At 39.4% G+C, this 27,872-nt stretch overlaps 1 protein-coding gene across 1 annotated transcript in view; it reads left to right on the plus strand.

Annotated features, from left to right (window-relative positions):
- LOC136874318 (GDP-fucose transporter 1) overlaps positions 1-4,072 on the plus strand; it is a 59,579-nt gene extending 55,507 nt beyond the window's left edge. The window contains exon 6 of the mRNA XM_067147962.2: positions 3,106-4,072. Within this exon, the coding sequence (XP_067004063.2) occupies positions 3,106-3,309 (204 nt within the window). The 3' untranslated portion in view covers positions 3,310-4,072. The remainder of the gene's footprint in view (positions 1-3,105) is intronic.
- The last annotated feature ends 23,800 nt before the right edge of the window (positions 4,073-27,872 follow it).

The raw sequence follows: 27,872 nt of genomic DNA on the forward strand, positions 1-27,872 counted from the left end.
AACATATTTGTATAAGCCTTTAAATATTGTAGTGTGCTTTAAGTGATGCAGCAGTATATTTATACAGTAGATTGATATGGCAAATATTTCTTGCAAGTATGTCAATGATACAGTCGGATAATGTTTTTCTTCTTCTTCAGATTCATCAACAGCTTTTTTTTCTGTTGCCGTTCAAGAACGTACAAAAAGTCTGTTCTGTCCGTGGGCATTCCTTAGATATGTGTGTATTCATTGCAGGGCCGAAAAGGATCACACTGTTGATGCACTTGAAGGAATTTTCATGATAAAATCACACAGTGATTGTCTTTTGAATTTCAGTGCATGGATTTTCTCACTGAATTAAAATTCTATTAAATCAGAGAATTCTGCAGAATTTTTCATTCTCACCATACTGAAATATTTTGTGTAGTTATTGATCAGAACATGACTGGATATGCTGTAGAATAAGCCTTGAATCTGTCAATGCTCAGCAGTACTAACAATTCTAGTTCAACTCATTGAGCCCTGCATATGTTTTGGTTTGAAACTGCATTGGCCTGGGATTATTTTGAAGGAAATACCTCCTGTGGATGGGGGACGCAGACAAAGAATACACCCACGGTATCCTTTGTCTGTCGTAAGGGGCAACTGAAAGGGGCGACCAAGGGTTGATAAAATTAGAACCATGAGAATACTTATGATTAGTACAGTTACATGTGGAAAACCATGGCTTGACGTTACTTGTGACTAGTACCACCTTGCGAGGAAAACTATCAGCCTTATGTGCGAAACACCATTGGTTTGTGTTACGTGTGACTAGTGCCATTGTGTGTAACATACCAAGGGTCTACGTTACCTGTGATTAGTACCACTATAGGAGGAACTCCATGGTTCTACTTTAGCAGTGATGAGTACCATTATGAGGGGCCGGTGACCTGGATTTTGGACCCCTTTAGATAGCTATTATTATCCCAGTAATGATTTTGTTTCATGATCATGTTCTGAATCGTCATTCATTTTAGATTCTAGTCAGTGGATACATTTTGAAGTTTAAATTTTTGTTTAGTTCACTACCTACCGTTAGGGGCTGATGACCTAGCTGTTAGGCCCCTTTAAACAGCAATTATCATCATCATTATCATTTTGAAGGAAATGCAGTTATATTTTTGTGAATGCAACAGATGAAGTAATCAATGCTATATCACACCTATCATTCTCTGTACTTCAAAACTGTGTAGTAAGCCTCAAAACACTGTTCCAAATGCAGATAACCTGGCATTTTTGGAACAAACACTCCACTTCAGCTCTCTTCTTGTGTTTTGTGCAAACTGTAAAGGCTCTGGAGGGGAACTACTCACACTAATACTAATATCACTGAAAGAACTACATGCCTGATTATCATCACTTTCCAGAGAGATTTTATATCAGCAACTATCAGTCATTAACTCTGAACAAAGCTGAAAATTAAAAGATAGCTCACTTCAATCTAATATTTAAAAGCACACTGTCAATATATGTCAACAAAGAGCATATAAAATTGAAGGCAGTAAGTCTCTGCACGAATAACAAATACAACTTACTGTGCCATCTCTTGAGGGAAAGTCGAATTATGTGGTAAAGTGACAAAACCAAACAGTTCCGTGGTCTGGCATTCGGTCCAGCAAAGCGAAGCACGGAACAGTTCCATAGCTCAGGCCCAATGAGTTATTGTTCAAAATTTTTATTTCATTCTTAATTGACCCTGTAAAACATGATCGATATCATAAAACAGACACCATTATAGATCCTATACTGTTACGATGGTTCCAGCTGTGCTGATTTGCTATGTACGTAGCACCATTTCTGCTTCATTAGCAGTGTATTTCAATGTTTGACCAGAACTTGCCAATATTTTCACACATTGGCTGCAGATCATTTACAAATTGATCAGTATTCTGTTTACAGTAATCTACATCACTAATTTTCTTCTGTATAATGCTGAACAAAGCGTCAGTTCTCAGTAATGCCTGAGAAAACTCCTTGAAGCTGAAATGTGAATTGAAAGCTATGAATGACATGAAAAAATCCAGTAGCACAAGAATCTTCCCCTGTGAGTGGGAGCGGGCTGTAGAATAACATCCACGCTATCCCCTGCCTTTTGTAAGAGGTGACTAAAAGAGACCGCAGGGGCTATCAACTTGCGAGTGTGGGTTGGCAACTACAGGGCCCTTAGCTGAGTCCTGGCATTGCTTCCACTTACGCCAGGCTGAGTGGCTCAGACGGTTGAGGCGCTGGCCCTCTGACTCCAACTTGGCAGGTTCGAACCTGGCTCAGTCCGGTGGTATTTGAAGGTGCTCAAATATGTCAGCCTCATGTCAGTAGATTTACTGGCACGTGAAAGAACTCCTGCGGGACTAAATTCCGGCACCTTGGTGTCTCTGAAAACCAAAAAAGTAGTTAGTGGGACGTAAATCAAATAACGTTCACATTATTAGCTTCCACTTACTTGTGTCAACTCCTCACTTTCATCTCTCCTATTCAACTTCACTTGGTCAACTCTTGTTCTTTTCCGACCCCGACTGTATTAGGTATCAAGGCCTAGGGAGTCTTAAATTTTCATGCCCTTCATAGCCCATGTCTTTCTTTGGCCGATACCTTCATTTTTTGAAGTTTTGGACCCTCCAGTTTATTTCCTCTGATTAATGTTAGTAGAGGATGGTTGCTCAGTTGTATTTCCTCTTCAAACAGTAATCGCCACAGCTGCCACTCTTCAGAATCTTCTTTTATTGACTCAAAAAATTCTGAAAGTTTTGACCAGGGGAGTTTGCTGTGTGGTTGGGAATGTACATCTGTGAACTTGCATTCGGAAAATAGTGGATTTGAACCCCACTGTCGGCAGCCCTTAAGGTGGTTTTCTGTTGTTTCCCATTTTCACACCAGGCAAATGCTGGTTCTTACCTTAATTAAGGCCGTGGCTCCTTCCTTCCCACTGCTAGCCCTTTTCTAATCCATCGTCGCCATGTGGCTTAAAGCCAATTGCAAAAGAAGAAAAATGTTTTGACTTGGAAAACGTCACTTCAATCACCCTGTATCTTATATGATTGTGTGTGTTTTGTTGTTACGTACATTTAAAATCTTATTTTCCAGGTTACTTCCCCACTCACACACAACATCTCCGGTACTGCCAAAGCTTGCGCTCAGACAGTTCTGGCATCATATATTTATTCAGAAAAGAAACCGTGGTTATGGTGGATGTCGAACTGGATAGTGCTCGGTGGAAGTACTGCATATGCACGTGTGAAACAGCTGGAAATGGAAGAGAAGCATAAGAAAACTGGACTGGAAATTTAGTAACTCTGCGAGAGGAATTACCTATATGTTTCTGTTCATTCCGCACCTACATGCTTTTCTCTTACATACTTATTGCCATATCCTTGCTTATGAAACAACCTGTATTTATCTCTGTATTATGTTTCTTCCCTTTTCCTGTACTTATCCGGCTTTCTTTGTATCCTACACTTATCAGACATCAAGACTGAAGATCTGTTGTTGCCCACCCTCGTTAATGAAACACAGAGAGAGTTGGCCATACAGTTAGGGATGCGCAGCTGTGAGCTTGCATTCGGGAGAATGTGGCTTCAAACTCCATTGTCGGCAGCCCTGAAGATGGTTTTCCGTGGTGTCCCCTTTTCACACCAGGCAAATGCTGGGGCTGTATCTTAAGGCCACGTCTGCTTCTTTCCCACTCCTAGCCCATTCCTATCACATCATTGCCATCAGTCCTATCTGTGTTGGTGTGACATAAAGCAGATTGTATTTTAATTTCCTGGTGAAGCCGGGAAGCAGAAATGAGCTCTTTGGAGGCTGATAAGAGATGGGTGTAGAAGAACTCGAATTGATGAGAGGAGAGGTGTGTTAAGATATAGAGATTGTCCTTGTCCTTTTTTGCATCCATGTTTGTCCTCGTCTCCTCTGTTGCTCCCTCTTCCTGCACTAGCCTGCCATTGTGTTCGTCCTATTATATGTGCTCCTTTCTTATCCCCCCCTCCCCGACTCTGACTTGACAAAAGTAATACTGTGTAACTGACGAAAATAAAATTTTACAAGAGAGAGAGAGAGAGAGAGAGAGAGAGAGAGAGAGAGAGTAAAAACTGATTTAAATGTACCAAAATGCAATTTTGAACAAAGAAATATGCTTCAAATGCTAAAATAATGTTGCTCTATCATGAATTAAAACATAAATATGTAAATTAAATTGAAATAAATGTGACACACATGCAATATTTGAACTCTTCTTTTTATAGCAAATTTGTATTGTGCCGGGCTGAGTGGCTCGGACGGTTGAGGCGCTGGCCTTCTGACCCCAACTTGGCAGGTTCGATCCTGGTTCAGTCCAGTGGTATTTGGAGGTGCTCAAATACGTCAGCCTCGTGTCGGTAGATTTACTGGCACATAAAAGAACTCCTGTGGGACTAAATTCCGGCACCTCGGCGTCTCTGAAAACCGTAAAAGAGGTCGTTAGTGGGACGTAAAGCAAATAACATTATTATTCTTAGTATTGTATTGTAAGCACCTTTATGCTGATAATGCTGATATCTCGAAAATGAAAGTCCACAGCCTGTTTCCAGTCATTTGATCAGGTCGAGAATGGAATGAATGAAGCCCCCATCTAGCGGTGATGATAGGAATAGTGCTGGCTGCCGAAGCCTGTTGCACTCCTCTGGGGCAATGATTGACTGACAGATGAAATGAAATGATATTAGATTGTGTTGCTGGAATGAAAGATGACAGGAAAAATCGGAGTACCCCGAGAAAAAACGTGTCCTGCCTCCACTTTTTCCAGCACAAATCTCACATGGAATGATTGGGATTGAAACCACGGAACCCAGCAGTGAGAGGGTGGTGTGCTTCTGCTTGAGCCGCGGAGGCTCACACCATTATCTTGCTAATTATAATTAGTACAAGTCAAAGTGTACAGAATAAAACTTCCCTCAGTTGTCAATTCTTTGACATGGAGAAAATAAATATAAGGTTGTTCATGAGTGCAACATTTGTTGCAGTTTAAGACCAGTAATATTGCAAAAAAATTGGGCAGAGGCATATTTTGTGCAAAGATTTGAACTCTTTTTCTTTTTTATAGCAAATTTGTCAATTAGGTGGTATTGTGTTGTAAGCACCTTGATACTGATAAACCAGAATCTTGCTAATCATAATTAGCATTGTTATAAACAATGAAATAAAATTGTGATTGCATTTTGATGCACATTAGATAACGTTGGTATTTTTTTCTGTAGGTGTACTCTACATCTCTAAAATACTACAGATTGAGCATTGACGAAACAGTTTTGAAAAGAGTTGGTGTGTTCGTTATCTGCTGTTTATGCTAAAAAATGAATACACACTTGTGCTAAACTGAATTAGAAGAATATTCAAAATTATAGGTATATTTCCTTAAAAATAACTAATCATCCAGGTCGGATCCAATGCACCCATGGGATAAACAATCAAAGAAAGAAAGTAATTGAGGGTAAATACTTTATTTATTTATTTTTTATTTATTCATTCATTTTATTTATTTATTATTTATTCATTTATTTATTTATTTATTTATTATTTATTCATTCATTTTATTCATTCATTTATTTATTTTTTATTTATTTTTTATTTTTTTATTTATTTATTTATTTATTTATTTTGTGGCTTTCAGTGGCGAAGATGTCCAAGGACATGTTTGGCTCACCTGGTGCAGATCTTTCCTTTTGACTCCCTTAGGCAACCTGCACGTCTAGATGTGGGATGTTTACAGTGAGGTAGGGAGAGGGTGTAACCCGGTGTCAGCACATAGCCTACTCCTGTTGAATAACACCAAGGGGTCTGCTTAAAGCTTTACGTCCCCATCCAACGGATGAATCACCATTAACAGCATCATATGCACTCACTCCATATGAGCATTGCAGAGAGGTTTTGGAATTTAATCTAAGCTTTTGGCTCGCAGTCTAATGATTAGAAATTGTGTACCACCACCTCCCCTACCCTACCGGCCAACATTTTGATGGTGAAATTTTTTTTGACCACAGGACTCAAACCAGCTAACCACAGTGTCAGACCATATAGACTTCAATGCCTTAACTATCATGGCCAGGTGGGCTAGGGTGAATACTATTTGATAATACTGATAGGCTTATCCAGAGTGCTATTTACCATATAAAGGGACACTTTAACTTTCTTCCCTTCAATGTTCTCTCATCACACACTGCATTCCTTCATGCAAGATAATATGCATGACAACCTTGACATAACACCTTCAGCTGATGCAAATGAATCCACTTTGTTTTAATCTTCAGTTGCTGAGTGTATAGCTTTGGGAATAATACTTAAGCAGTAACCATTCTGGGATGTCTTAGCAGTTTCCTGAAGGATTCAGTGAAGTACTTGTAGGTTATAACACCATCAGGACAGCACTGAATCATTCTTAAATCGGTTACTGTTGGGCCATTCACGCTTTGTCCGGACAAATCGAGTCATATATCCACATTTCCTTTTATGCGCAGTTTGTGAAAAAATCACAGTCCAAATAATGAATGCGGTAGGGGCATGGCTTCTCCCTTGCCTCCTTCGATACTGATGTATACTAACTTTGGAGGGTAATTTCACGTCCCTGCAATTTGCATTGATGGAGCTATGAATTGAAACACACTCCATTTGGGTATGGTCCTTTTCTAAAAATTACCGAGCAAGTAGCTGCGTGGTTTGGGTCACGTAGCTATCAGCTTGGAGTACATGGGGAACCAAGTTTTCTACTATCTACGTCATGATTTACTTTACCATCTTCTGTAGCCAATGTAGGCTGGCTTCGCTTTCCATTCTTAATTTCTGATTCACATTTTTCTTCCGCTCATGAAGACGAGGCTTACTCTTATTTGTCGATTTCTGGCTTGCTTATCTTCCCTCCCTTCATCTTTCTTTGAGGTTTTTGTCAGAAGAGGAAGATGATGCAGATTGAAAACCATCAGGTTTAAATTTTGAATGAGCTATATAAAACAAATCTTTTTCAATCGTGAAATTATCAGCATTTTGCCCCATTGTAGCAGTGGGCTCATCAGTTGGATTGCTACACCTTTCCAAGATGCTGGCGGCTAGTGTACCGTTGAGACACCACTGCAAACCTCTTATATAGGACAATGCAGTGAAGATGCACTAGGGGAAGCGTGTGCCTCCACTTGTATAAATGCGTGCCTTTGGCTTTTTTTTTTTCATTTTTTAAAAACAAATCTTTTGTGCGTGGTAAAGACGTTGAAAGAAGAGAGTGGGGGATTATTTTAAGGAGCATGTTTCCAGTAGTATAGCCAGGATTTGAGTTGATGGTGTGGGGAGGATTAAGCTATTTCTTCATCCAGAATTTTATTTTGATAGGTGTCCAAACTTCCAGAGTTTGTGGTATAGAATGCCTAAAAAGGAAATGAGTATCCTTGGATCCAAGTAAGAGTGGTGGATTTGTTTGGATTCCAGAAGCTAATAATAATATACATAATATATAAAAGGCTTAATAAAAGTACAATAGTTAAAACTCCTGGGGTGTCTGGACTCCTCGGATGACAAATCCCCTCCCGCAAACCTCTGTTATTCCAATCCCAACATAACTGCAGCATTTGATATATTCCGAGTACAAGAGAAATGAATGCAAGAATAACAAGTTTGAGTAAAGATGCAATATTCTGGTTTAGAATAAATACGGTAATAATTTTGTGTGGCTATTTCTAGCCGAGTGCAGCCCTTGTAAGGTAGGCTCTCCGATGAGGGTGGGCGGCATCTGCCATGTGTAGGTAACTGCGTGTTATTGTGGTGGAGGATAGTATTATGTGTGTTGTTTGAGTTGCAGTGATGTTGGGGACGGCACAAGCATCCAGCCACTGGGCTACTGAAATGAACCAATGAAGGTTAAAATCCCCGACCAGCCGGGAATCGAACCCGGGGCCCTCGGAATCAAAGGCTACTACGCTGACCATTCAGCCAACGAGTTGGACAATAAATACAATAATTTTATTATTATAATGGTCATGTGATAAGCTATAAAGAAGTGACACTTTATACAAATAATGCAGTGAAGAAACACACACACAAGACATATATATATATGTATAGAATGTAAGGGGTATGGGTATAGATACTTTGTTAGTTGGTAAAGAAAAATACACGTCACAACGTATGCTAGGTAGGATTTACCATGTCCTATTAGTTTCCCTCGCAAGCCTGAGATACAGAATATAGTGGTAGGCTATAAAGTTACATTTTTGTTATTCTAATATTCGTGTGTGTAATTTTTGTTAACGTGCCAGAAACCAACGACATGGAGCTGTTGCCAATTCAACATCGTTTTAAGGACCACCGACCCAAGCCAGGATTTGAATCTCCGAACTTGGACAGAGAAGGACAGCGACTTAACCAACCGAGCCACATGAAAAGGAGGTGTTTGTGATTATTGTTATAAATAGATGCAGTTAGTATTTTACAAAGGTTTTATGAGGAGCATTTATTAAGGCGTACGTTTTCCAACGGTTCTAAATGCACGAGACCAGACAGAAGAACTAGCTGGAAGCTGAAGAGCCTTGCAGGGATGTCGCTTCCTTTTCTGTTTACTTTTCCAAACTAAACTCCATGGCGTAACAGCCCCGAAGGGCCATCGCCTACCAAGCGACCGCTGTTCAGCCCGGAGGCCTGCAGATTATGAGGTATCGTGTGGTCAGCATGATGAATCCTCTCCGCCGTTATTGTTGGCTTTCTAGACCGGGGCTGCCATCTCACCATCAGATAGCTCTTCAATTATAAGCACGTGGGCTGAGTGTACCTCGAACCAGCCCTCAGATCCAGGTAAAAATCCCTGACCTGGCCGGGAATCGAACCCGGGGCCTCCGATAAGAGACAGGCATGCTACCCCTTCACTGCGGGGGCCGGCTGTTTACTTTTAGGTCTCCTTATTTTAAAATTTGACTTAAGGGATCCTGCATTCGATTCGCGGCACTGACTGAGTTAAGAAAGGTATGGGGTGGAGAAGATACAGCCTTGTTTGTGGGTGCAATAGAATTGGCCTTGAGTCTCCCGCAATCGAAATATCTACGACCTGGAAGGTAGTCACCTTCACGGGGCGTAGTACCAAAGTGGTTCCTTTTTTAGGAAGACAAATCAAATGATTCTACTTCCTCACAAACGAAGAACGATATTATCAATTTTACGAACAATTTCAATAATGCAAGCGGTTTATGTTAAAAGAGTACAGAACCTGCGATTTCGATTGTTGGATATAATTACATGGTAACAATCAAAACCATCAATATCTCCTGAAGATCCGTCACTGCACTCGGTACGACCGGCTTTCTTTTTATATCCAGCGGGCGAGTTGTCTGTGCGGTTAGGGGCACACAGATGTGAATTTGCATCCGGGAGATAGTGGGTTCGAACCCACTATCGGCAGCACTAAATATGGTTTTCCGTGGTTTCCCATTTTCACAAGAGGCAAATGTTGGGGCTGTACCTTAATTGAGGCCACAGCCGCTTCCTTCCCACTCCTAGCCCTTTCCTTTCCCATCGTTGCCATAAGACCTACGGTGACCCATGGTACGCCATGTAGGATAATTTATTATGTAGTCTTGAATAAGACTATATTATGGAATAGGAAAGGGCTAGGAGCAGGAAGGAAGTTACCTTAGCTTTAATTAAGGTACAGCGTGAAAATGGGAAAACCATCTTCAGGGCTATCAACAGTGGGGTTCGAATCCACTATCTCCCAAATGTAAGTTGACAGTTACATGACCCAACCCGTGGAGCCACTCGCTCGGTGGTGTGCTAGTTACTGATGAGCCCAAATTGGTACACTGGGGCGAAACGCTGGCAACCAGGAATGAGTTAGATGGAAAATGTATAATTTCTAATAATGGAACAATTATACTGGAATTATAATTAACTCACTCCAAACAAATATCTGAAGTTCCCTATGGAAATCAAAATCTATCATACTGGTTTTTCCTTAAGCAATCAGTAATTCTGAGGGTATGTCATCGATTCCAGTTCCTATTTAGGCCTCACAATGCTCTGTCGAATTCTGACCTCCGTAGTTTTGTTTTCTCCAAAGGTTTCTTTGATTCTCCTATGTGCGACATCTACTTTTCCTACAACCATACACCTTTCAACATTCCTGCAATTCTCTTTCAAACATTCTTCCTTACCAGCCCTGTGCTTTCTATCTTCTTTATTATTTAATTGCCTGTATTCTTTTCTTCTCATCAAGATGGCCGAGGCTTGATTCACAGTCGATGCTTGAAACATTTTTAAAATAGGAAGTCACGTTCTATCGATTCGGATTCTACTTAAAACACTACATCCCGAAGCTTATCTTTCTTTAGTACTTTGGAGCCATAACCGCATCATTTATGGTGATGGGTCAGTTAGCAATACAAGCATGGCTAGAGGCATGATTCTTTTTGTATTAACGATAAGCGCGAGAAAAAATATTTTGATGCGATTTTGAGATGTCTTAACGAATCATATGATTCTGGTTAAGAAAATAGTGGTTTCGTTTTCGCGAATTAAAGCTATAAGGCCAGTTGAAAGAGAAATTTACTTATTTGTGATTTGTGCAAAACTGCAGTGAAATCCATGACAAGCCTGACGTTTCTTTGGTACTTTTGAGCCATAACCGCATCATTTATGGTGGTGTATTTTGAGTATCCAACTATTCTTCGGGCTTACCTTGTACCTTAAATGGTGAGTGGATGCAGTGGCGTAGGCCTACCCACAAAATGTCAGTGGGGGGAGTATAAGCCCAGGCCAGTAGCGTGGATATGACTTTTCCTTGGAAGGGGTTGTGAAAAGATTATTTAATATTTGCTTTACGTCACCAGTTTGTTATCACAATCATTGCACACCCAAAATCAATGTAGGCCTACCTTGTGGCTTTATGTAGGCCCTACATCTCACTCAACACATTTCCTAATCGCCACCTCATCGACATCGTTTTTGATTTCAGGTCGTCAAATAAAGTTTTTATGGTTGTCGCGCCTTCTTTTTCATCCTAGCATTACTTTTTCGTAAATGTTTAATGCTCATTCTCATAGTTCTCAGTGAAGCTCTCATTTTCCTAATTATAATTAAAGATGTGCACCTACAGAAGCCGCCAGTTCCTGTACTTTCGCGTACTTACCGCTGTATACAGTGCCAGAATGTGCATCCTTTATAATTATGTTATACTGCGTCCAAATAGACTTCGGTAGAAATAAAAGAAATGAATGCCACAGTCGCTTGTTGACACGTATTTACGGAATTGAGAAGGCCCGTGGTTGGCTATTCTAATACTCGGCACAAACAACATACAGCTCCGACTACCTGTACGCCTACGACACGCTGCTCGCCACACAGTGCGGAACAATGCTCTCGAGTCACTCGAAATTTCTCGCGACAAATATTGTATGCGCCAATCTCGAGAAATCTCGAAACCCTGTCTTAGACTGCCCATCACTAATGAGCAGTTCTTATATGGAAACGTATATGCCGATATATTTTGTCAAAAGCATGGAAAACTATTGCATATTCAAATATGAGTCCCTTAATGCCATTAACGAAAGTGAAAACATAATGTCAGTATCTTAAACAGTTCAAGAGTTGTTTGAGGTGGACATCTTAGCTGAATAACACTGATTAGTTAGTAAACAACTGTAGATACGTAGTATGTAAATCTACCTGGATACCTTGCAATTGTTGTCGACAGAGTAGCTTCTTGTGATGCAGGCCGGGCCGGAGGGTGTTCTCTGTGACGAATCCCCTTCACGATGTTACGTGTTTTTCAAGTGCCGGATCATTCCAGAAGTATTTCTGCTGACGTATTTTACTTCATTTGAATAAACAACACAGCGCACTGTGTTATCTGGCATCTCTTCAATATAACCCGAATCCACTACTTACGTTGCGTTTCGGATACCATCTTAAAGTTGTCATATACCAAAGTATCTAATTATGACGCGAATACTCTATAACAGGGGTTCCCGTTGGTACGTGTACCACTGGTGGTACGCGGGAATGTTTCAAGTGGTACGCGTGAGTGATACGAGCATAGAGGCAACACAGATGGAGTACGCAAGCACGCCGAACCGATACATCGAAGATAGGAGACAGAATAGAGGGATCGTTTATAACAAGTTACTTGTGTGAGAGTGGATTATCTGAACTTTTATACATCCAAAATATAGAAACAGAATAAGTGTTGAAGAGGTCTTAAGGTGAAGTTAAGTTCCATTACTCCTGATATTGATATTTTAATCTCGGGCAAGCAACAAGTTTCGCACTGAAAGTTGATTTTTTATTATGTTGATGTTTTTTGCTTAGTTTATACTAATTACATAGAATTGTATGCTTTTAGACCTATGAGTGATAACAAAACTGTAATTTGCAGGAATCGTTTTATTTTGTCTATTATAAAAACTAGCAAGATACCCGTGCTTCGCCACGGTGTTATAATGAAGTTTATAATTGAATGCTTAACGTTTTATATATAATCCGCCGGAATTCGAGATCTAACTTGTTTTCTGAGAGAATCCGCTAAAATTCGTAATCTGACTCGCTTTCTGATAGAGTACGGCAAAGTTCCTCCCATTTTTCAATCTTTCTTTCCAGCAATCGATTTCGTACTTCCCGGGCTAGGTCCAGGTACTCCGCCTGGTCAGTTGGGTCCCTAAATATTTGCCATCTTTTCCTATAAGCATTTTTAATATGGATCAAATTCTTAAAGAGATCCAGCTTGGTGTCGTCATGGGTGCCTTGGCGGTACTGAACCCGCGACCGGACTGCATTACCCGGCCAGAACCCGTTTCCAGCGCGGTCCGCACATTTTGATGACGGCCCAAATTATTATTATTATTATTATTATTATTATTATTGATGGGCTGGAACCCACAGCAAAATGCGAGACCGCTACTTGGCGGTAAAGTACATCTGCAGCCATTGTCATGCTGCCAATGTGACCAGCACCATCGTCACGCGTAGGCAAGTGCATGAATGATATACTTCCGTGCATTATTGGCCTTACTACAGAGGTGAACAATTGCACGAACAATTTCATTCCTATCGTTTATTTCAAATGTATTTAACTTTTTATTTATATGCCAGGAGAATCTATTGTAATCTAACTTTATGTTCTCCAAAGGAAAAGATATTTCTTGAAAACGAACCCAGGAAAGATTAATGATCTGTGTTCCGGGAAATCTGTGGATCAGCAGAGGTGAAAGAAGGTGCCGGGATGAATGGGTCTAACTACAGAGTCAAAGTTGATTTAAAATTTTAACAAAGGTTATGTTTTCCAGAAAACAATAGAAATTTGATAGCTTTACACTTTAATTACAAAGACACAGCAATCTAAAAACAAAATTTAGAAGGATCCAAGAATTTTAACTCTCTTGGGCTACAAGCCCTTAGTTTTACAATTTCGAGCTCCTAGCTCAACGCACAAATTTGTTCAAGGGCAGAAATACCCTAATAACATGGAGCACTTGCTCCCACTTTACAATGCCAAGCCTCCCAGAGGCCTTCTTACAACACTGGAAAAGCTGACACGCTCTCAGTTTTTCAAGCCTATTCAAGGCAATATCAGACTTTACAATTACTTGCCATCAAGGCACAACTTACACAAATGAAACGGGGGTTATCTCGTGCCCAACCTACTGGGCCTTAGCAGAAAAAGAACATGTTAAGTAAATGGCCCGAAACACTAAGTTGAATGGAGGCGTGTACTTGCACTCCTAAATATGCATTCTTAAAACCTAAAAGGCACTAGGCCGATGAAACAGGGGCTATTCCCAAACTATGCAGGTGACTCGTATAAGAATAATTTAAGACATTACAGAAAGGAAGAAAACCAGTTACAAAACGTAGTCACCTCAAACCAATATGAAGGAGAGCTCGAGAGGGTAAATCACTCCCTATCCCCGAATTACAGTTGCAGATTTGATGAAGTTTTTACATAAGCCGGCAGAAAATTACATTTTTAGAAAAGTAGGTTAAGTTACATGGTAAAAGTTTCGGACCTTTCCCGCAGGTTAAACTGCTGAGCTAGCAAGAAATAAAGATGTTAAACGGCCATTACCTTGCTGAAGAACTATTGCCTGATGAATGAGGCACCTCCCGCCTCCTGCTTCACATACACTTAGTTAGATGTTGATCAAGTGGCCAAGAGCCGTGAAAATCCGCAGTTTATAAACCCTCGGGGAAAGTTCGAGACCTTTCATGAATAATCAAGCCACACCCTCTTACTTTTATTGGCTAGCGTAAAGTTACACACCAAATCGAAGAAGAAGCCTGTGATAGGCCGATAAATTAATTACAGAAATTAGGGATTGGCTGAATTCAAAACTGGCGGAAAGAAAAGATCAATATTGCCAACCCAAAAATGAATGAACATAATTTAGTAAAGAACAAAAAATGAATACAAAATTTCTTCAAATAAAGTTCCTTCACTTCGCACCAGGGTGCATGATCATAGTTTTTGTAGTGACATCTGTTGCAGAAGGTCCAAACTTCTTGATAAATGGTAAACAAAACACGTAAAATTGCATACAGTACCGGAAACTTCACAATCACAAAATTAAGGTAGTGACATCTTCTGAGTAAAAGTTTAAGTAGGTCTAGGTTCAAGTTCAGTACTTCTCCTGTAGAGGATGTTTTAATTGGCGCAAGATTTAAATGTACGGCGTAGAGGTGTACCATCCGGTACAATCAGAATAAGTACATTATGAACAGTAAAATCAATTGGTCTCAAGTCCTTTTTCACCCCACCGCCATAAAATACATTTACCCCCCCCCCCCCCCAAAAAGAAGGCGTGTTTCCTTATGTTTCTTTCACACTCCCCCCTTAAGTGAATTTCCGTTTAAAATACTTGTTTCACCGAGCTCGATAGCTGCAGTCGCTTAAGTGCGGCCTGTATCCAGTATTCGGGAGATAGTAGGTTCGAACCCCACTGTCGGCAGCCCTGAAGATGGTTTTCCGTGGTTTCCCATTTTCACACCAGGCAAATGTTGGGGCTGTACCTTAATTAAAGCCACGGCCGCTTCCTTCCCTCTCCTAGCCCTTCCCTGTCCCATCGTCGCTATAAGACCTATCTGTGTCGGTGCGACGTAAAGCAAATAGCAAAAAAAAAAAGTACTTGTTTCTTTAATAGTAAAGGAATCTTTTAAATACCAATTATCACGACTCTAACATCTTCAGTTTTTGAGATATGTGTCCTCATAAAAGGAATTCAATTCCTTTTCACCCCCGCCCCCCAAGATGATTTTCCCCCAAAACGCTTTTTTCTTTGTTTATAAAGGAGATCCAAATACCAGTTTTTACGTCTGTAACATCTTTAGTTTTTATTAGAGGCAAGTATCCTCATACAATTAATTCAAATAATTTTTCAATTCCTTCACCTCCCCACCCCCCTTCATTGGTATTTCCGAGAGTACGCGTTTCTTGAATTTTAAACCAGATTCCAAATACCAATTTTCACGTCTGACAAATAATTCAACTAATTTTTCAATTTCCCTCCCCCCTTTAGGTGGATTTCCGCAAACAAAAAAATACGTATTCCTTTATTTTTAAAGGAGATCCCAAATACCAACTTTCAGGTCTATAATATATTCTGTTTCTGAGATATAAGTATCCGCATTTAAGGCATTCAACCCTTTTTTCACCCTTTTTCACCCTTCCTATTGGGATTTTCCAAAAACAAAAAATGCGTGTGTCTTTATTTTTCAAAGAGATTTTAAATACCAATTTTTATATCTGTAAACTTTGAAAGTTTTGAGATATAGATACAGTCATTTAAAAAATTCACCCACTTTTCACCCCCATTAATTGGATTTTCCAAAAACAAAAAATGCATGTTTCTTTATTTTCAAAGGAGTTCCCAAATACCAATTTTCAGGTCCGTACTATCTTCAGTTTCTGAGGTATGAGTATCCTCATTAAAGGCATTCAACCCCTTTTTCAACCCCCTTTTCACCCCTCCTATTGGGATTTTCAGAAAACAGAAAAATAACTGTTCCTTTATTTTGAAAGGAGATTCTAATCACCAATTTTTACGTCTGTAAACTTTCAAAGTTTTGAGATACAGATACACTCATTTTAAAAATTCACCCCCCTTTTCACCCTCCCCTTATGTGGATTTTCGAGAAACAAAAAAATACGTGTTTCTTTATTTTTAAAGGAGATCCCAATTACCAACTTTCAGGTCTATAATATTATCATTTTCTGGGGTATAAGTATCCTCATTAAAGGCATTCAACCCCCTTTTCACCTCTCCTATTGGGGTTTTCCGAAAACAAAAAAAATGTGTTTCCTTATTTTTAATGAAGATTCTAAATACCGATTTTTACATCTGTAAACTTTTAAAGTTTTGAGATATAGATACACTCATTTTAAAATTTCACCCCTCATTTCACCCCCTTAACGAAGGAATATCCAAGAATCCTCTCTTAGCGAGCACCTACATGTTAATATAAATATATCCCCAAAATTTCATTTCTTTATGTCCAGTAGTTTTGGCACGGCGATGATGAATCAGTCAGTCAGTCATTCAGTCAGGACAAGTTACTTTATATATATACATTTTATTAATATACGTATATCTCTTTTTATTTTATATAAGAATTAGCAAGAAAATTTTTAATATATGTATTGTTGTCTTGATAAAGCCCAGTCAGCATTGAATTTCACAATCAATTCACCGTGAGTTCACTGTGAATTTCAGTGCTGACTGAGCAGTAAAGAAATTAAATACATTGAAACTCACAAAAACTTTTCTGCAAGCTCATTGTGAGTTAACAAATAATCCACTGCAAAATCATTTGCGGCATAATGGGGTGCAAATTGTGAAGCACGTGTGAAACATATGTAATTCACATGTGAAATTAAGTGCCGACTGGGAGAATTGAAAAAACCGAAATACAAACAAGTGCGTTAGTAATTAACTAGGAAGTTTTCTCAGTAATTTAATTAAAATAAAACAAGACATTGGGCACTTTTCTGACAGTAAATATGTTTCCAAAAACATTAGGACTGTTGGTATGCCAAAATTTCTAAAAATTTCAAGTGGTACGCAGTTGCTAAAAGGTTGGTATCCCCTGTGCTCTGTAATATTGTAAGGAATTATTTCCTTCTTCACCATAATGTCGGTAAACACAAGCACCGGACAAATGGATATTGAACGTGGGGTCTGATAAATTATGAGTAATAACGATGTACACCTACAGTAGTCGTCAGATTCTGTACTTTCGTGTACTTACCGCTGCGTACAATGCCAGAATGCGTATCCTTTATGTTATACTCCGTCAAAACAGACCTCGGTAGTCGCTTGTTGACACGCATTTACGGGCTTGCTGTTCACATACTTGGCACAAACGACATTCAGCTCCGGCTATATGTAGGCGAACGACATGCTGCTCGCCGCGCAATGCGGGGACAACTCTCTCGAGATCTCTCGAAATTTCTCGCGCTAGTCTCGAGAAATCTCGAGACCCCGTCTCAGACTGCCCATCACTACTCACTGGGTGAATACAAACTTACGATTAGCAACTAGCACACCGCACCGCAGAGAACCGTAGAGCTAACCAATGTGGCTGCCGGTTTCAAGGAGTGGTCTCGTTTGACCTGGCTAAGGGTTACTCCATTTGGTTACTCCAGATTCAGTCCAGTATGCTGTATCTTAATCAGTAACTAAATTCAAGAAGGTCAGAGACAATATTGATACTTTATCTGTCGAAGTCGACACATTACAGCATGGCGCCAAGACACGGTGTCGTGATCGCCCTCGTCTACCGAGAAAACTCCCGGTGAAAGAAGTCTGCGACATAATTAACCAGGCATCAGTTTGCTGGGCATTTGGCAGCTTCTGCTTTGTTGGACTGCCAGAACTCCTTCATTATCCATAAAACATTCCCAGAAGCAGCTTTAGACGAATCCATTTATTGACATTAAACTATTAAGCACAGAACTTCAAGCAACATACGCCAGGGATGATTTGAGGACTATTAGTAATGCCAGTGATTTTCTGGGGTTTATCGTCGACAACTTGCATGACTGTCTTGGTGAAGTAACTAAACGTCTACACCTGATCATCGCAATTCCGATGTCAACAGGCGAAGCAGAGGGATGCTTCTCTACATTGAAGATAATTAAGACATTATTAAGAAGCACAGTAAATGGAGATAGACAGATAGACTCAGCGCTCTTGCAATATTATCCAGTGAAAAAGATATAATCAGTTAGCTCATGGACTTAAGTGAGAAGGCGATTGATAGATTTGCAGCCCAGAAACAAAGAATAATGGACTTCACGAATAAACATTCCACCACAGCATCATTAGGCAGTTCATCTCGCACACAAGAATAACTATTCAAGGTAAGACTGTCTCCTTCATAACACAATTTGTCTGTTTCTTTTAGTTACAAATATTTTGTTATCTTTGACTGAACTCCAAGTCTCAAAATTCACGAGCCGCCACTATTATGGACGTAATGCTGCATTATTCTCACCGAGCGTATTGGCTGCGCGGTTCATCAGGCCACCCCTGAATATAGTTTTGTGTAGTTTCGCCGTTCTTTCACAAGGCAAATGCTAGGGCTTTACCATAATGCTACGACAGTTACTTTCCCAATTCTGTTCCTTTTGACTTGCCTGTTAGTGTAACGTTAAACCCCTAGAAAACTGAAGTATTATTCCCAGTCGAGGAATTATGTTTAATAGGGAACATAAGCACTGGTATCTCAACAAGGAAGCCATGAGTCTAATCCCGACCAATAAATGGGATTTTTGAAATGCAAAGTCAATTCGATGTGGTTCAGATTTCATGAAAAACTGGAGATGCGGTGACTGTGGTCACAATATCAATAGGCACGCAAAAATACAAGCTTTGGTTTTAGTGGTTATTTATATCTATATATATATGAGGTGGATTTCCTAAGAATAAGAATAGCTAGCAGTGTTAGCAGTGACACGCAGTGATCAGGTGGTAACCGGTGCGGAACACTTCTTATCTTTCTGGTTTATTTACTTAACGCTGTGAACGTAAGTGCTGAAACTCTATTTTTCTAACTTTATATGAAAATTTGCCCGGCTAAATGGTTAGCGTGCTGGCCTTTGATCCAGAGGGTCCCGGGTTCGATTCCCGGCCGGGTCGGGGATTTTAAGCTTCATTGGTCACTTCCGATGGCTCGGGGTCTGGGTGTGTGTGCCGTCTTCATCATTAGAATTCATCATAGGTATGTTCACAGATGCGCAGGTCGCCTGTATGGCGTCGACTCCAAAGACCTGCACCAGGCCTCTTCACAGGCCACACACCATTATTATCCGTAAATTTGCAAATCACTTAATAAAAATCAATTCCTTTCGCTACTTTGTTGTCAACTCACGTCCGGCTCCATGCTAAATGGTTAGTGTGCTGGCCTTTGGTCACATGGGTCCCGAGTTCGATTCCCGACAGGGTCGGTAAATTTAACCACAATTGGTTAATTCCGCCGGCACGGGGGTTGGGTGTATTTGTGGTCTTCATAACAATTTCGTCCTAATCACGACGTGCAGGTCACCTAAAGGAGTCAAATCAAAATATCTGCACTTGGCAATCCGAACTTGTCCTCGGACACTCCCGGCACTAAAGGCCATACGCCATTCCATTTCATTTGTCAAATTGACAAGATGGCTAAACCAAGGAGCCGAGCTTCACTCATAGTGGACTTAAAATAACTCTTGATTGATTTTAGTTTTGAAAAACTCCTCTCGCATGATTACTGAAATGCAAGATGTGGTATCGAATCTGAAAGTTCATTTTCAACAACAAACTAGAAATCTTAAAGAAACCTTTCCAGAGAATCTTCTTGTGAAACTTCGGTAGCTTGCTGATGCCTTCCTAGGCGTGGAATCCCTTCGAGAATACTACCTTAAGAAATTTAATCATAGTTTATGACTAAGTTTTGTATTACCGGTGTGGAAGTTCATCTTCTGACGTTGTGATGAGATTCTTGGCATTGAGAACTGCAAACCGAGCTGATGTACTTTCCATGTATTTGCAGCGATCGCTGATGCCATGATAAATCCTATCAATGCTTTCCAACATGATCTTTTCAATTCTTCATTGAACGTGAGTGGATCATCTCGAGCCTCTTCTCCAAGCATCGTTTTTTTCTTTCTGACAGAACTTATTTTCACTAAAGGAATTACCATATCTTCACGTGTTCGTTTCACACCGTAGTGCGGTCGTCACGATCCATTTCTTTTGTCTTCCGAAAGGTTCTCCAATCTTCTCATTTTGATAACATACTTATCAGAACTGACTCCGACGATCTGTAGGTATTTTTGAGTGCGGTTTACTTCTTCTAAGACATTACTCCAGAAAAACAAATCACATAATGCTGACAAATGCGCTGCTCCTTTGGTTTTGACAGTTACTGTGGGATCACATAGTTCATCTTGAAATTAGCACGTACATGCAGCGCTGGTACATGTTTTACAGCTTCGTAGTGAGCACTCTATCTTTTATCAAAGTCTCTTGATTTTAACTCCAACATTATTTACAAGGATCGCCTATCTGTGTGCAGAAACAGAAAAAGCAGTACAGACTTTCTAAGGTCCCAAGAAAAGGTTGTGAAATAGTTACAAAAGAATACACCCCACGCATATTAAGAGAGCGATTTGTACAAGGAACAAATAATGCTTTAGGTTTAAGTTTACGAGTCCTCGCCTTGACTCCAGAGTGCACTCCATATTTATTTATTTATTTATTTATTTATTTATTTATTTATTTATTTATTTATTTAACCAAAACAGCGAAAAGCCGAATTACAGAGTTCCGCAATGAAACATATTTACACTGGTCATCTAATGATAAAACTGGCGGAAGGAAATTAAAAACCAACAAAATAACTGTAGAGACACAACCGTTAACAATAAAACATAAAGGCAAAAGAAAAGAACGAGGAATACTTATAGTTAATACTTATAGCTAGGCACAGTACGATAAATACAGATATGACACATAAGTAACGGGATAGTGCAGTTAAAAATAAAACATATTGCATTATATACAATAGAGAGGACAGCAATGAGAAGGTAAAAAAAAGGAATATGAAGAAAATCATCAAGGTTAAGGAAGAATCGATTAAAGAAGACATAGCAAGAAAAAACGTCCAAGTTCCTGTCAGAAGATATAGAGTTCAGAAGGGTTAGAATGCAGATAAATAAAGTCCTTTGAACAAGAAAGAGGCGGGAATACGGAATATGAAGGGGTGATTTCTCCTGGTTTTGCGAGTTGGCTCATGTATGGTAAAGAAGGGTGCAGGTTCAGGAGAACGAAATAAACCGTTAACAGCGTTAGTATATAGGAATGTAAGGTCGGCTACTTTCCTGCGAGTAGATAACGGGTGAAGGTTTAACTTATCCAGTACCCATCTGATTGCTGCTCAAGTTTCGACAATCAGATACTCTGGCTCTAACAATGGCACAGAAGAATGACTGCACGCGGACAATGTGATTCAGATTAGTGGGTTAAGAGGTGGACGAAATGGGAGGCGTGAATTCAATATTCGGTAGGATGCAAGATATATAGTAGGCTGTCAGTGCGTGGATATCGGCGATGTCAGAAAATCAATACAACAAACCGAGAAGTGGCATTGCTCGTGAGGTTATCTTTTGTATATGGGGGACAAATAATTTACTATCAAACAACACTAAGTCATTTTGTTCTGTTAGCAGAGCCATCTACAGTTAAAGCCGGAAGGTACGCTTGACAACGCTGTATCTATCTGTCAAGCGGAGGCCGCGTAAAAAAGGGGGCGTGTCCGATTTTGAATGACTTCACCCATATTCACTACATTTAAACCAACACGATGATTATGATAAATGCACACTCTTCGTAAAATGGTACTAAGAAACACACACATCAGTAAATGCATTCACTGAAGTTAGAAATAGGTACACATTTTACATGAATAAAAACAAAACACTTTAAGAACAGTACTCACAAGCTCAATTATTGTGGAGCGTTGGCAGCTTCCTCCGCTTAGTGTTTATATCCTCACTGCTGACATAAGTCGTGTTCTTCATCTGCGTTCAGCACTTATTTAAGACGATATTGGAAAATGTAGACAATAAACAATCTATCGCACCATTATTGCCATGCCCACAATAATGGCGTTCAAACTAGAACTGTTGGTTGTCATCTTCTCCTAAAGCAGCTCAGGATAGAGAGAACAGAAATTCTTTATAATTTTCACAATCCAGGTAGTCTTCGTATACCACTGTTCTGCAGACACACACAACACAAAATGTGATGGCACCACTATCCCACCTCAGAAGGTCTTCAAAATAGGGATCACATGTTTCGTTACTCTGCAGGAGACCTAAACAAGTGTCACAGCTTATCTTTCTGGATATTGTCCTTAGTGTATACCAAGAAATGTACAGCATATTACCCCTGACATTTCAAAATGCCCACCAAAAAAATCCACATGATAAAAGTGAGTTTAACTTGTTTATTACTTCCATACTGAGCCCAATAACATCTGTCTTGATGGAATCAGACATTTCTAATTGGATATGGCCAAACCTCACTTTTCCATACCATCACCAACACCAACGCAACCCTAAAACACCTTAATCCTAATTTTCATCTCACTTTCCAGAACTTGAAGTGCAGTAACATTGTAGTTACAACCAGTAAGCCATAAGTACTGACTAAACCTTCTTTGTAAGTTATCACTTTGAAACTTTCTTGACAGTAAATAATTTGCTTTCACAGTTCCAAACGAAACATTTTGAGTAGGGCCTAATTCTTCTTCCTTTTACTACTACTACTACTACTACTACTACTACTACTACTACTACTACTACTACTACTACTACTACTACTACTAATAATAATAATAATAATAATAATAATAATAATAATAATAATAATAATGTCATTTGCTTTACATCCCACTAAGTGATTTTACGGTTTTTGGAGACGCCGAGGTGCCAGAATTTAGTCCCTCAGGCGTTCTTTTACGTTCCAGTAAATCTATCAACACGAGGCTGACGTATTTGAGCACCTTCAAATACTACCGGACACTAACACTACAAGAAGTGGTCCCTATATAATTTAATAAATATGCATTTAGTTGAGAACAGTTTGATATTTTACCATCTACTAAACATGTCATTTCTTTTACCAACACCTGGTAACTTAACATATACAGTGGCATTCATATCCTGGTGAATTTTGAGTAAATGGGTTACATTTGGCATACCATCCGTCTTCTTGTTTACCCTAATCTACATTTCCAAGCTCCTATCTTCAGGATCTTTTCTTTTGACACTTTTCGATCACAAATATGTTGGCAAATTTGGGAAAATAATTGGACGTGCATCAGGGAGAAGCTCATTAGGTTTAGGTGGTAGTATAGTTACGTTGATTTTAGAAAGCCAGCTCTACAGTCCAAGCTACTCAGCCCTACTTAGCCTTCACAATATTTCGATAATAGGCTCTACGTACCTATGCTTATTCTATCACTTATCTTATTATATATAGGCCTACTCGAACCTATTCGTGAAAAATTAAACGAAACACGAGATGAGGTTCACTAGACATCAACATACTAGCACACGAATAGATCCCGTGCTTTCAGCTTGGCCTCCACTGGATGTTGCCAAACTTACATGATTCCGGCTTGTAACTGTAGTCGGCTATGTCTGTTAGAGTTAGTAACGGGTTCTTTCTAAGTATGGCAACACTGCTGCTCGTCCGTTCAGCTAACCAGAGCGTCGTATGACAATATGTAAATCACTCTCCACACTTGTATATTTATACCGATATTTCCATAATTATGGTGTCTGCGATGATAAGATGATCGTGTAATCATGCCAGATAGATCGACGGTTCAGAGCAATACGATCGTAACTAGCATTTTTCCGAGTAGCAAGTTAAGGTAATGGGGCCAGTATATGACACTTTAAGGGAAATTTCAGACACAAATATTCATATAGAATTTTTTGCAGGATGAGCTATTAAATTTATTATTGATTAATTTACTTCAGTAATTTTTTTACATAGAAATATAATGAAAGTGATAAATGGGTCCTTCCCGAACTATAAAATTGAACAAGAAAATTAGGTATGACAAGTCACCAGTAGATGACATCTGTCTTTAGCCATTGCGCCAGTAGTTACATCACAACACCAGTAGTTGATAGTTTGTTTATAAAATGTTACTAACCACAAACTTTTGATTATTCATATATTAAAAAAAAAAAATTTAAATGAAGAGAGTACAAAGCATTACTGAAACAAGGTTATATAATTGAACCAGATATCTTAAAAAGTGCAATAGCGGTATATAGTCCGGCTCCATGACTATATGGTTAGCGTGCTGGCCTTTAGTCACAGGGGTCCCGGGTTCGATTCCCGTCAGGGTCGGGAATTTTAACCACAATTGGCTAATTTCACTGGCACGGGGGCTGGGTATGTGTGTCGTCTTCATCATCATTTCATCCTCATCAAGACGCGCAGGTCGCCTACGGGCGTAAAATCAAAAGACCTGCATCTGGCGAGCCGAACTTGTCGGACACTCCCGGCAGTAAAAGCCATACGCCATTTCATTTCATACCGGTATATATTAATTTCTGGTACTCGATAGTGTCCTCTGTTAGTATACAATTTGGGGCTTGTAATCACTTCCTTTATATTTTCCTTATCATACCAACACACATCGTCAGTTTTTGGCCCCTGCCATGCATTAATTCCTGCCATGGCCATTACTTTGATATATGCCCGATTTGTATCTAACTTCAAAATAATTCCAGGATTATATTCACCCTCATAATCGCATATCACATAAACTCCCTTACGTAAATTCATTGGGGGGAACTGATTCACTGTCATTTTCTGGAATTTCAGTCAACTTAAGCCTCTTCTTAGCTTCTAATTCAGCACCTATTTTTCTTCATACTTTCTTCTCTGAATCTTGCTCTTTCTTGTTTCAATCTTTCTGCTTCATCCTTTGCTTTTTTCTTCCTTTCCTAAAAAAACTGCCAACACCATGGAGACTTACGGCTGTCAGTAAATGCCGGGGATGTACCTTAATTAAAGCCACGGCCGATTCCTTCCAATTCCTAGGCCTTTCCTATCCCATCGTCGCCATAAGACATATCTGTGTCGGTACGACGTAAAGCAAATAGAAAAAAAATCATTTTCACACCCTTCATGGCCCTTTTTTTGGCCGGTATCTTCATTTTTTGAAGTGTCGCATCCCTTCCTTTTTTTTGTCTGTTTAGTGTTATATAGAGGATGATTGCCTAGTTGTACTTCCTCTTAAAACAATAATCACCATCACCACTTGCGATAGTAGATGTACTAATGACTCTAATCGCACACTTATACACACTAGTTCATCATCTCAAACACAAATCTGTTCTTTCTTAGAACCTCCTCACATTGCACAGTAGTACAAAATACACGTTAGGCCCTACATGTTTTATAGAAATAACTCCAATAGTAATACTGTACAGTACTGTCATTTACCTCTTCCAGTAATTCAGGATTGTACGCTAGACACACGGTTCTCAATTAAAATACGGGCACGACAAATAGTGTCAAACAATTCCGCGTCGTTTTTTGTTAGCGAAATAGACTGACTGTTCTTTACGGCTCATAGGGCATTTCGGTCTTCATCGCCATCAGTTTCTGGTTCCTTTTCTTGGAGGTGATGGGTGACGAACTCTTAGATGATTTCCAACGTCGCCACTGTCTGAGCTTCTGTAGATCGGAGGTGCTCACGCTGGGCATTCCGTCCCGCGGACGCCCAGTTCTGTAAGTGGGCGGGCTGGCAGTGTATGCTATTCAACCACAGTGACGTTGTGGCTACGTCACAGGTCGTAAAGGTTGGGCGAAGTTCTCCCACTCATTCTCGATAACTGCGGCGATACACGAGTTTGAAATGGACGCAGAAAATAATGAAAGAAGGTAGAAATTCGTCATTTTCAATTTACGTTGTAAGAAATAAGTTATTTAAGTTCATTGCAGTTTGTGTTTTTGTGACCGGAAACCATAAAGAGTTAGGCCTACAACCTCAAATATTTGTATAATGTTCGCAATGAATTACAATTTTCACTATAACGTTTTAAGAAGTTCTTTAGAAACGGTTCTAATATAGTATAAGGTGGATAAGCTGTGACTTGTGGTTGATTGGGTTTAAATTATCCGATAAACTCACCAACAATCCAATCATGCTTACCGGAAATAAAATCAGTGAAGTTGTTAATTTGAAGGCATACTGTACATCTGTTTGGTAGATACATTTACATTGTTGTTGTTGTACTTTAATCTTGGATAGTAAATATATATATACTCACTCGTGATGAAACTCCCTTTCGCCATTTAGAGGCTAGCTATTATCAACGGACGCGTGTTAAATTTTAAATACTATTTTGAGAAATTCAGTGAAGAGGGAAAGCCGCACAACACTACAACACTACAACACTGTGCAAAATCATTCTTGCATTATGTAATTATATTACTTTATGCTTAATGAATAACAGGGATTTTACTTTTTTAAGTGGAAATACTGTATTTCCCATCCAAGGAATTGTAAATCGTAGCTTGTACGCTTAAACCCTGTATCTTTGTAGATTGTAACACAAAAATGATAACGTGTCAGTTTCCTTTGAATTAATAAATATAATAAAATACAACTGACTGTTTATATCGAGCGCAGTATAAATCAAACCGGAATATCTTGAAAAGGTCAGTTTTGTTGTTGCGATTATAGAGTTTTATTTTAATGTACTCCACTTCACTGAGTAGTGGAAGAGAGCTTCGTAATCACAATCGAACCTCAATGTTCTCTCGCTTCATTCTGACGTATGCTTGCTACGTAAGCTGCCCGCATTTACGTCACGTTAGCTTGGCCGCACTGGGCTAGCCTCAACGGGCGCCCAGCTGAGCACCACTGTTCTAGATCAATGGCCACGCAATCTTCTGCTCTGACATCACCATAATTACACTGATTGAGAGTTTGTTGCAGCAATCAGTATCTCATCTATCGTAGATACATTTGGAATACAAATGTAGTGAAAGGGGTTAGGAAGGAAATTTACATTTTTTCAATTATAGTCGCAACATTTCCTTCCGTTTCCGCGTCAGACAGGTTTCGCTAAATAAGGTAAACTCATACGACTCGGGGACTGGATGTTTGTGCCGGAAGTCCTGCACCAGGCCTCTCCGGAGGTACAGGTCATTATTATTATTATTATTATTATTATTATTATTATTATTATTATTTACTTCTTTAAACCATACAATCAAGAGTATTGTCATTGTTCATATTATCATAATGAACAGTAGGTGCTGATTAAAACAGAACTCATTAAACTATGCAATCGGAGTTTTATCACTTTTCATATTATTTTGTTGAAGCGTAGGTAATGACTAAAACAGAACTCATTAGTGCTGTAAGTACAGACCTTTAAAACTTCAATAGTAATTAACTCTGACGGTCATGGCATTTCTATTAAATTACTTACAGCTGTCCAACAATTGATCAAGTGTTCATTTGTTCATATAATCGTGTTTAAAAGTGAAATAATAATTAATAAGAGAAATCTAACGGTCTTGATTAAACCCTTCCCATAAGGCACCAATTAGATGAATGAGTAACATTAATTGCATCTCCGTAATACTCTTTACTTTAAATGGAAGCATTAATCTAAGGATTTTCAGATCATGATTTGGGTTTCGATGAAAATGTTGTTGCTTCAACTGTGTCCTTGAAAAGGTCATCCGGGAGTGGCGCAACGACTTGAATAATCAAGGAGTTTAAATCGGAGTCAGGCTAGGTTGGAAAAGCCAAAATGTTGATGTTGATTGTCTAAT

The sequence above is a fragment of the Anabrus simplex genome, chromosome 5 (assembly GCF_040414725.1).
Source record: "Anabrus simplex isolate iqAnaSimp1 chromosome 5, ASM4041472v1, whole genome shotgun sequence".
NCBI classification, from domain to species: Eukaryota; Metazoa; Arthropoda; class Insecta; order Orthoptera; family Tettigoniidae; genus Anabrus; species Anabrus simplex.